The sequence below is a fragment of the Pseudophryne corroboree genome, chromosome 2 (genome assembly GCF_028390025.1).
Source record: "Pseudophryne corroboree isolate aPseCor3 chromosome 2, aPseCor3.hap2, whole genome shotgun sequence".
In the NCBI taxonomy this organism is placed as follows: Eukaryota; Metazoa; Chordata; class Amphibia; order Anura; family Myobatrachidae; genus Pseudophryne; species Pseudophryne corroboree.
The window spans coordinates 236980192-236992232 of NC_086445.1; the positions used below are offsets into that span (position 1 = coordinate 236980192).

Sequence of the window (12041 nt, forward strand, 5' to 3'; positions counted from 1 at the left end):
CACCAGCTGGGGAAATTATGTGCATGCCCCCAGCGTGAAGTTACATTTTTGTGTGACATGTGTCCATGCTCCCTGTGCATGTGTGAGTTTTCCTGGCCTCTTGGTAGGTATTGTGGCGGCTGACTTGCGCAACCTCATGGGTCACGCAGCCAGCCGATGGTTCTGGGTAAGATCCAATACTACATCCGTGGACACAGTTCAGATCAGTAATGCAGCAGGAGGCATGACGCCTATTGCTGCATTACCATATTAGTGCTATTACCGCTGCTTCTATGTAAGCATCAGCGACAGCTACTCCGTCCACATCTGAATGAGAGCCCCCTAGCCTTGCGTGCCCTGGCCCCCCAAAGCCTTAATCCAGCTCTGCGCGGGGGAGTTTAAGCTGCGGGAAGGGAGGCTTGGGGTTAGGCACCATTGGTGAAGGTTAGGGTCAGGCCGTGGGGGGAGGGGAGGGAGGGAGGGTAAGGTTAAGGCTGTGGGGATGGTTAGGCTGCGGGGGTGGTTGGGTTGTCGCAGTTAGGGTCGGGGGGAGGGTTAGAGGGATAGAAAAGGAGGGTTAGAATACTTGCCTCACAGGCATCGGGGTCCCGATACTATCCTCTTTAAATATATCACTGACATGCCACTCATTTAATTTAATATTGGAGTAAAATTACAACCTTATCCGATAGGTTAATTGGCTCCCAACAAAATTAACCCTAGAGTGAATGTGTGTATGTGTATATGTGGTAGGGAATATATTGTAAGCTCCACTGGGGCTGGGACTGATGTAAATGGCCAAATATTATCTGTAAAGCACTGCGGAATATGTGTGCGCTATATAAATAACTGTTAATAAATAATAATAATAATAATAATGTAACCAATGTATTTTCTCTGCACAGATTGCAAATTCATCGACGTGATTTGTTCCCGGAGCAGCGGCAAACTCACAACTGTCACAGACTGCATGGAGCATGCCCTTACTGCAGTCCACCCATGGACACGATATTCTGCTGGCCCATATGCCAAATTTTTCTACATGCCTCTATCGTATCTTCCCACTTGTGTGGCAGATTACATGCTTTAATACTTTTCCAAATATACCTTAATGTAACCAATGAGTCAGAAGGATACAGAACAGATTCTCAAATCTTTTTTAATAGTCACAAAACAAGTCATGCTGTTTGGGTTTAAGTACATGAAAAGATTGGTAACAATTACTGACCAAGTCAACAAAATTAACTTCCCAGAGTATGTTTACCATGACTAGTTGGAGGGGTGAGGAACTTTTAATTAGGATCACAGCAATACTGCAATTACCAAGATTTAAAAAAAATATTTTCAGAATTCACTTTTAGTTGTGTTTGGTGAAAATCAATTTGTGCCCATAGTGCTCACCCAGTTCTGTTCACTTGTGCAGACCACTTTTGTCAAATAACTGATGTCAAGAGCAGCATACTGTATCTATGTTATTAAGAGTTTGTCACCTATATGAAATATCTCAACAGCTGTGTTAAAAAGCAAGCCAACCATTTACCTTAATGTTGAGTATATCAATGTCTGAGTGTTACTGAGTTGAATAATATACATGAAATATGTGAAAAGTCTTGTCTAAAAATAGGATTTTAATTACCTACCAGTAAATCCTTTTCTCGTAGTCCGTAGAGGATGCTGGGGTCCACATTAGTACCATGGGGTATAGACGGGCCCCTTGGGAGCCATGGGCACTTTAAGAGTTTAAAAGTGTGGGCTGGCTCCTCCCTCAATGCCCCTCCTACTAGACTCAGTCTAGAAACTGTGCCTGCGGAGACGGACATACTTTGAGCGAAGGAAATACACAGATAGTGGTGAGATTCAGACCAGCTCACACAGAACAGAAAAACAAGCTAACTAGCTTGAAACAATTCAGCAACGGCTGAACAACAGTACTTAACCAAGTAACAATGCAGTACCTAACCAAGTAACAAATGCAGGAAAACGAAGCACTGGGCGGGCGCCCAGGATCCTCTACGGACTACGAGAAAAGGATTTACCGGTAGGTAATTAAAATCCTATTTTCTCTTACGTCCTAGAGGATGCTGGGGTCCACATTAGTACCATGGGGATAAACCAAAGCAGTATAAGAGAGAGAGCGCGGAGGCTCCTGCAGAACCGAATGACCAAACTTTAGGTCCTCAGAGGTCAAAGTATCGAACTTGTAGAACTTAGCAAACATGTTCGACCCAGACCAAGTAGCCGCTCTGCAAAGTTGTAAAGCTGAGACACCCCGGGCAGCTGCCCAGGAAGAACCCACTTTACGAGTAGAGTGGGCCTTAACAGATTTTGGACACGGCAAGCCTGCCGTAGAATAAGCATGCTGGATAGTAAACCTGATCCAGCGAGAAATCGTCTGCTTAGAAGCAGGACACCCAACCTTGTTGGGATCATAAAGAACAAACAGAGCGTCCGACTTTCTGTGACGAGAAGTTCTCTTCACATAAATCTTCAAAGCCCTTACAACATCCAAGGAATTTTAAGTAATTGAGGAGTCAGTAGCCACTGGCACCACAATAGGTTGGTTCATATGAAAAGCCGACACAACCTTTGGAAGAAATTGCTGACGCATCCTGAGCTCAGCTCTATCTTCATGGAAAATCAAGTAGGGGCTCTTGCAGGACAATGCCCCCAACACCCACACGCATCTAGCAGATGCCAATGCCAATAGTGTGTAAGTAAGAAACTTGACATCAACCTCCAGTAAAGGTTCAAACCAATCTGACTGCAGGAACTGCAGCACCACGTTAAGATCCCAAGGTGCCGTAGGAGGCACAAAGGGAGGCTGGATGTGCAGAACCCCTTCCTTGAAAGTCTGAACCTCAGGGAGTACCGCCAATTGTTTCTGGAAGAAAATGGACAAGGCCATAATCTGGACTTTTATGGAGCCCAAACGCAGGCCCACATCCACACCTGCTTGCAGAAAGAGGAGAAACCACCCTAGTTGATACTCCACCATAGGAAACTTATTGGATTCACACCAAGACACGTACTTTTTCCAAATTCGATGGTAGTGTTTAGACGTTACTCCTTTCCTTGCCTGTATCAGGGTAGGAATAACTTTGTTCGGAATGCCTTTCTGAGCTAAGATCTGGCGTTCAACATCCATGCCGTCAAATGTAGCCATGGTAAGTCTTGATAAGCGAACGGCCCCTATTGCCGAAGGTCCTCTCGAAGAGGAAGAGGCCTAGGATCTTCCAACAGTAACTCCAGAAGATCCACATACCAAGCCCTTCTTGGCCAGTCCGGAGCAATGAGGATCGCCTGAACTCTTGTTCTTTTGATTAGTTTGAGAATCCTTGGGATGAGTGGAAGTGGAGGGAACATATACACTGACTGGCACCCACGGAGTTACCAGGGCATCCACCGCCACTGTTTGTGGGTCTCTTGACCTGGAACAGTACATCCGAAGCTTCTTGTTGAGGCGGGAGGCCATCATGTCTATTTGAGATACACCCCAAAGACTTGTCACCTTTGCGAACACCTATGGGTGGAGGCCCCACTCTCCTGGATGGAGATGGTGTCTGCTGAGGAAGTCCGCTTCCCAGTAGTCTACTCCCGGACTGAAGATTGCTGACAGCGCAGCCACAGGCTTTTCCACCCAGAGGATGATTCTTGTTACCTCTGACATTGCAGCTCTGCTCTTCGTTCCGCCTTGTTGGTTTATGTAGGCCACAGTCGTTACATTTTCTGATTGAACTTGAATGGCCTGATCTATCAGAAGATGTGCTGCTTGTAGAAGACCGTTGTACATGGCCCTTAGTTCCAGAATGTTTATTGGAAGGATGGACTTGACCACCTTCCTTGGAAGTTTTCCACTTGGGTGACTGCTCCCCAACCCCTGAGACTTGCATCCATGGTTAGGAGGATCCAATTCTGAATCCCGAACCTGCGGCCCTCTAGGAGGTAAGAGGTTTGCAGCCACCAGAGGAGCGAGATTCTGGCTTTCGGTGACAGACGAATCCTCTGGTGCATGTGAAGATGAGTTCCTGACCATTTGTCCAGGAGATCCAGTTGGAAGGACTGTGCATGAAAGCTTCTATACTGTAGAGCAGGGGTGTCAAACTCAAATTCATCGGGGGCCGCATCAGCAGTTTGGTCCCCATCAAAGGGCCGGTTGTATCTGTAGGTCTATCCAAAATTTACCGCTCCACCTGCCTTATATGTGCCCAGCCATCTGCCCCCTTTTAAAGTGCCCAGCCATGTGCCCCCTTTTATAGTGCCCAGCCATGTGCCCCCTTTTATAGTGCACAGGTCCCCATTTTACACATTGCGGCAGGCACAGGTCCCCATTTTACACATTGCGGCAGGCACAGGTCCCCATTTTACACATAGCGGCAGGTACAGGTCCCCATTTTACACATTGTGGCAGGCACAGGTCCCCATTTTACACATTGTGGCAGGCACAGGTCCCCATTTTACACATAGCGGCAGGTACAGGTCCCCATTTTACACATTGTGGCAGGCACAGGTCCCCATTTTACACATTGTGGCAGGCACAGGTCCCCATTTTACACATAGCGGCAGGTACAGGTCCCCATTTTACACATTGTGGCAGGCACAGGTCCCCATTTTACACATTGTGGCAGGCACAGGTCCCCATTTTACACATAGCGGCAGGTACAGGTCCCCATTTTACACATTGTGGCAGGCACAGGTCCCCATTTTACACATTGTGGCAGGCACAGGTCCCCATTTTACACATTGCGGCAGGCACAGGTCCCCATTTTACACATTGCGGCAGGCACAGGTCCCCATTTTACACATAGCGGCAGGTACAGGTCCCCATTTTACACATTGTGGCAGGCACAGGTCCCCATTTTACACATTGTGGCAGGCACAGGTCCCCATTTTACACATTGTGGCAGGCACAGGTCCCCATTTTACACATAGCGGCAGGTACAGGTCCCCATTTTACACATAGCGGCAGGTACAGGTCCCCATTTTACACATTGTGGCAGGTGGTGGAAGGAGGGAGAGAGAGAGAAAGAGAGGAAGGGAGAGGGGCTGACTTACATTTGAAGCGGTTCTCGCCGCTCTTCAGCCGCCTCTCCCTCCTCGTCTGCGCGGCTCCCTTCTCCCTCCTCCGACGGGGTTTCGTTGAATGACGCGTTTGCGCCGTGACGTCACGACGCAATCGCGTCATTCCGCGAAACCCCGCCCCCCCCGAGCTGGGCACTCGGGAGAAGGGGGTTTCATGGCGGCGGCACCGCGGGCCATCAGACGAGGTCTGGCGGGCCGGATTTGGCCCACGGGCCTTGTCTTTGACACCCCTGCTGTAGAGCCTCGTAGGAGGCAACCATCTTCCCCAAAAGGTGAATGCACTGATGAACCGATACCCGGGCTGGCTTCAGGGCATCACGGACCATTGTTTGTATCACCAACGCTTTCTCCTCCGGCAGAAGCACCCTTTGTACTTCCGTGTCGAGGATCATCCCCAGGAAGGACAGTCTCCTTGTCGGCTCCAGATGTGACTTTGGAAGATTCAGGATCCATCCATGATCCTGGAGTAGTTGAGTTGAGAGAGCAATGCTCTGCAACAGCTTCTCCCTGGAAGACACTTTTATCAGCAGATCGTCCAGATAAGGAATTATGTTCACACCCTGCTTGCGGAGGAGTAGCATCATCTCCGCCATGACCTTGGTGAACACCCTTGGTGTCGTGGAGAGGCCAAACAGCAGTGCCTGGAACTGATAGTGACAGTCCAGCAGCGCAAATCTTAGATAATCCTGGTGAGGTGGCCAGATCGGAATGTGAAGGTACGCATCCTTGATATCCAGGAATACTAGAAATTCCCCCTCCTCCAGACCTGAGATCACAGCTCTCAGAGACTCCATCTTGATTTTGAATTCCCGCAAATAAGCATTCAACGACCTTAGGTTTAATATTGGCCTGACCGAACCATCCGGTTTCGGTACCACAAACAGGTTTGAATAATAACCCTTGTTTGCTAGGTGAGGTGGTACTGAAACAATGACTTTTGACTTTAGCAATTTTTGAATGGCTTCCTGTAGGATAGCACTTTCTGTCAGCAAAGCTGGTAAGCCTGCTTTGAAGAACCTGTGAGGTGGGAGTTCTTGAAACTCCAGTCTGTATCCCTGGGTAACAATATTTTGTACCCAGGGGTCTATGCCTGATAATGCCCAGACATTACTGAAATTTCTTAATCTACTCCCACCTGCCCGATCTCCAGGCTTGGAGGTCCACCGTCATGCTGAGGATTTGGAGGAAGCAGAACCAGGTTTCTGTTCCTGGGAACCAGTGGGTGCAGGTTTTCGGGATTTCCCCCGACCTCCTCTAAAGAAAGTGGAAGGGGGTTTGGACTTTTAAACTGTAGCGGTTCGAAAGGACTGCATTTTATACAGAGGATACGATTTCCTAGTAGGTGGTGTTGCTGAGGGAAGAAAGGTTGACTTACCCGCAGTTGCCGTGAAGATCCATGCATCTAATGCTTCCCCAAACAGAGCCTGACCTGTGAAGGGTAGGTTTTCCACACTCTTCTTGGATTCTCCAGCCGCACACTATTGGTGCAGCCAGAGTCTTCTGCGTGCTGAGACAGCCAAGGAAGAAGCCCTCGCATTAAGATGTCCAAGGTCCTTCATGGCCTCCACCATGAAACCTGAAGAGTCCTGTATGTGACGTAAGAACAATTCAATGTCACTTCTATCCATAGAATCTAATTCCTCTAGTAATGTGCCTGACCACTTTACTATGGCTTTAGAAATCCACGCACAAGAAATAATAAGATTTTACTCACCGGTAAATCTATTTCTCGTAGTCCGTAGTGGATGCTGGGGACTCCGTAAGGACCATGGGGAATAGACGGGCTCCGCAGGAGACTGGGCACTCTATAAGAAAGATTTAGTACTATCTGGTGTGCACTGGCTCCTCCCTCTATGCCCCTCCTCCAGACCTCAGTTAGGATACTGTGCCCGGAAGAGCTGACACAATAAGGAAGGATTTTGAATCCCGGGTAAGACTCATACCAGCCACACCAATCACACCGTATAACTCGTGATACTATACCTAGTTAACAGTATGAAATATAACTGAGCCTCTCAACAGATGGCTCAACAATAACCCTTTAGTTAGGCAATAACTATATACAAGTATTGCAGACACTCCGCACTTGGGATGGGCGCCCAGCATCCACTACGGACTACGAGAAATAGATTTACCGGTGAGTAAAATCTTATTTTCTCTAACGTCCTAGTGGATGCTGGGGACTCCGTAAGGACCATGGGGATTATACCAAAGCTCCCAAACGGGCGGGAGAGTGCGGATGACTCTGCAGCACCGAATGAGAGAACTCAAGGTCCTCCTCAGCCAGGGTATCAAATTTGTAGAATTTTGCAAACGTGTTTGCCCCTGACCAAGTAGCAGCTCGGCAAAGTTGTAAAGCCGAGACCCCTCGGGCAGCCGCCCAAGATGAGCCCACCTTCCGTGTGGAATGGGCTTTTACAGATTTAGTCTGCGGTAAGCCTACCGCAGAATGCGCCAGCTGAATAGTGCTACAAATCCAGCGCGCAATAGACTGCTTAGAAGCAGGAGCACCTATCTTGTTGGGTGCGTACAGGACAAAAAGCGAGTCAGTCTTTCTGACTCCAGCCGTCCTGGAAACATAAAGTTTCAGGGCCCTGACTACATCCAGTAACTTGGAATCCTCCAAGTCCCCAGTAGCCGCAGGCACCACAATAGGTTGGTTCAAGTGAAAAGCAGATACCACCTTAGGGAGAAACTGGGGACGAGTCCTCAATTCTGCCCTATCCATATGAAAAATCAGATAAGGGCTTTTACAAGACAAAGCCGCCAATTCTGACACACGCCAGGCCGAAGCCAAGGCCAATAACATGACCACTTTCCACGTGAGATATTTCAGATCCACAGTTTTTAGTGGTTCAAACCAATGTGATTTTAGGAAACTCAACACCACATTGAGATCCCAAGGTGCCACGGGAGGCACAAAAGGGGGCTGAATATGAAGCACTCCCTTTACAAAAGTCTGAACTTCAGGCAGTGAAGCCAGTTCTTTCTGGAAGAAAATCGACAGGGCCGAAATCTGGACTTTAATGGAACCCAATTTCAGGCCCATAGTCACTCCCGACTGTAGGAAGTGTAGAAAGCGACCCAGCTGAAATTCCTCTGTTGGGGCCTTCTGAGCCTCACACCACGCAACATATCTTCGCCAAATACGGTGATAATGGTTCGCGGTTACTTCTTTCCTGGCTTTTATTAGTGTAGGAATGACTTCCTCCGGAATGCCCTTTTCCTTTAGGATCCGGAATTCAACCGCCATGCCGTCAAACGCAGCCGCGGTAAGTCTTGGAACAGACAGGGCCCCTGCTGCAGCAGATCCTGTCTGAGCGGTAGAGGCCATGGGTCCTCTGATATCATTTCCTGAAGTTCCGGGTACCAAGCCCTTCTTGGCCAATCCGGAACCACGAGTATCGTTCTTACTCCTCGCCTTCTTATTATTCTCAGTACCTTTGGTATGAGAGGCAGAGGAGGGAACACATAAACCGACTGGTACACCCACGGTGTCACTAGAGCGTCCACAGCTATCGCCTGAGGGTCCCTTGACCTGGCGCAATATCTCTTTAGCTTTTTGTTGAGGCGGGACGCCATCATGTCCACCTGTGGCCTTTCCCAACGGTTTACCAACAGTAGGAAGACTTCTGGATGAAGTCCCCACTCTCCCGGGTGTAGGTCGTGTCTGCTGAGGAAGTCTGCTTCCCAGTTGTCCACTCCCGGAATGAACACTGCCGACAGTGCTAGTACGTGATTTTCCGCCCATCGGAGAATCCTTGTGGCTTCTGCCATTGCCATCCTGCTTCTTGTGCCGCACTGTCGGTTCACATGGGCGACTGCCGTGATGTTGTCTGACTGGATCAGTACCGGCTGGTTTTGAAGCAGAGGTCTTGCCTGATTTAGGGCATTGTAAATGGCCCTTAGTTCCAGAATATTTATATGTAGGGAAGTCTCCTGACTTGACCATAGTCCTTGGAAGTTTCTTCCCTGTGAGACTGCTCCCCAGCCTCGAAGGCTGGCATCCGTGGTCACCAGGACCCAGTCCTGTATGCCGAATCTGCGGCCCTCTAGAAGATGAGGACTCTGCAGCCACCACAGTAGAGACACCCTGGTCCTTGGAGACAGGGTTATCATTTGATGCATCCGAAGATGCGATCCCGACCACTTGTCCAAGAGGTCCCACTGGAAGGTCCTCGCATGGAACCTGCCGAATGGAATTGCTTCGTATGAAGCCACCATTTTTCCCAGGACTCGTGTGCAACGATGCACCGATACCCGTTTTGGTTTTAGGAGGTCTCTGACTAGAGATGACAACTCCTTGGCTTTCTCCTGCGGGAGAAATACTTTTTTCAGTTCTGTGTCCAAAATCATTCCCAGGAACAGTAAGCGAGTGTAAGGAACCAGCTGTGACTTTGGAATGTTCAGAATCCAGCCATGCTGTTGTAGCACCTCCTGAGATAGTGCTACTCCGACCAGTAACTGCTCCCTGGACCTCGCCTTTATAAGGAGATCGTCCAAGTATGGGATAATTAAAACTCCCTTTTTTCGAAGGAGTATCATCATTTCTGCCATTACCTTGGTAAACACCCTCGGTGCCGTGGACAGTCCAAACGGTAGTGTCTGGAATTGGTAATGGCAATCCTGTACCACAAATCTGAGGTACTCCTGGTGAGGAAGGTAAATAGGGACATGCAGGTAAGCATCCTTGATGTCCAGGGATACCATGTAATCCCCCTCGTCCAGGCTTGCAATAACCGCCCTGAGCGATTCCATCTTGAACTTGAATTTCTTTATGTAAGTGTTCAAGGATTTCAAATTTAAAATGGGTCTCACCGAACCGTCTGGTTTCGGCACCACAAACAGAGTGGAATAGTAGCCCCGGCCTTGTTGAAGTAGGGGTACCTTGACTATCACCTGCTGGGAATACAGCTTGTGAATGGCCTCTAGCACAGCCTCCCTGCCCGATGGAGTCGTCGGTAAGGCTGATTTGAGGAAACGGCGGGGGGGCGGCGCCTCGAATTCCAGCTTGTACCCCTGAGATACTACTTGAAGTATCCAGGGATCCACCCGTGAGCGAGCCCACTGATCGCTGAAATATTTGAGGCGGCCCCCCACCGTACCTGGCTCCGCCTGTGGAGCCCCACCGTCATGCGGCTGATTTGGAAGAAGCGGGGGAGGACTTTTGGTCCTGGGAACCGGCTGTGTGTTGCAGCTTTTTCCCCCTTCCTCTGCCTCTAGACAGAAAGGACCCGCCTTTTCCGCGCCTGTTTTTCTGGGGTCGAAAGGACTGTACCTGGTAATACGGTGCTTTCTTAGGCTGTGAGGGGACATGGGGCAAAAATGCAGACTTCCCAGCCGTTGCTGTGGAAACAAGGTCTGAGAGACCGTCCCCGAATAACTCCTCACCCTTATAAGGCAAAACTTCCATGTGCCTTTTAGAATCTGCATCTCCTGTCCACTGCCGAGTCCATAAGCCTCTCCTAGCAGAGATGGACAAAGCACTTATTCTAGATGCCAGCCGGCAGATCTCCCTCTGTGCATCTCTCATGTATAAGACCGAGTCTTTTATATGCTCTATGGTTAGCAATATAGTGTCTCTGTCTAGGGTGTCAATATTTTCCGACAGGGAATCTGACCAAGCAGCAGCAGCACTGCACATCCAGGCTGAGGCAATAGCTGGTCTCAGTATAACACCAGTGTGTGTGTAAATAGATTTTAGGATAGCCTCCTGCTTTCTATCAGCAGGTTCCTTTAGAGCGGCCGTATCCGGAGACGGTAGTGCCACCTTTTTAGACAAACGTGTGAGCGCTTTATCCACCCTAGGGGGAGTTTCCCAACGTGACCTATCCTCTGGCGAGAAAGGGAACGCCATTAGTAATTTTTTTGAAATCACCAATTTTTTATCGGGGAAAGCCCACGCTTCTTCACACACCTCATTCAATTCCTCAGATGGGGGAAAAACTATAGGTAGTTTTTTCTCTCCAAACATAATACCCTTCTTTGAGGTACCCGGGTTTATATCAGTAAGGTGTAATACCTCTTTCATTGCCTCAATCATGCCACAAATGGCCCTAGTGGACATTAAATTTGACTCATCGTCGTCGACACTTGCATCAGTATCCGTGTCGACATCTGTGTCTGCCATCTGAGGTAGTGGTCGTTTCAGGGCCCCTGACGGCCTTTGAATCGTCTGGGCAGGCACGAGCTGAGAAGCCGGCTGTCCCGCATTTGGCATGTCGTCAAATTTTTTATGTAAGGAGTCGACACTTGCACGTAATTCCTTCCATAAATCCATCCACTCAGGTGTCTGCCCCGCAGGGGGTGACATCACATTAATAGGCATCTGCTCCGCCTCCACATAAGTCTCCTCATCAAACATGTCGACACAGCCGTACCGACACACCGCACACACACAGGGAATGCTCTTACAAGGAGACAGGACCCCACAAAAGCCCTTTGGGGAGACAGAGAGAAAGTATGCCAGCACACACCAGAGCGCTATAATAATACAGGGACTAACTGAATTATGACCCTTTATAGCTGCTTATTATATTAAACTGCGCCCAAATTTAGTGCCCCCCTCTCTTTTTTACCCTTTCCGTAGTGTAGACTGCAGGGGAGAGTCAGGGAGCTTCCTTCCAGCGGAACTGTGAGGGAATAATGGCGCCAGTGTGCTGAGGGAGAAGGCTCCGCCCCTTTTTCGGCGGCCTTTCTCCCGCTTTTTTCTGTAATTCTGGCAGGGGTAATTACCACATATATAGTCTCTGGGACTATATATTGTGGTTATTTTTGCCAGCCAAGGTGATATTATTGCTGCTCAGGGCGCCCCCCCCCCAACGCCCTGCACCCTCAGTGACCGGAGTGTGAAGTGTGTATGAGGAGCAATGGCGCACAGCTGCAGTGCTGTGCGCTACCTTGGTGAAGACTGATGTCTTCTGCCGCCGATTTTCCGGACCATCTTCATGCTTCTGGCTCTGTAAGGGGGACGGCGGCGCGGC

General features: G+C 49.2%; 1 protein-coding gene across 1 annotated transcript in view; it reads left to right on the forward strand.

Annotated features, from left to right (window-relative positions):
- The window catches only part of LOC134991372 (retinol dehydrogenase 7-like), a 250241-nt gene extending 248584 nt beyond the window's left edge, over positions 1-1657 (forward strand). The window contains exon 5 of the mRNA XM_063950740.1: positions 885-1657. Within this exon, the coding sequence (XP_063806810.1) occupies positions 885-1069 (185 nt within the window). The 3' untranslated portion in view covers positions 1070-1657. The remainder of the gene's footprint in view (positions 1-884) is intronic.
- The last annotated feature ends 10384 nt before the right edge of the window (positions 1658-12041 follow it).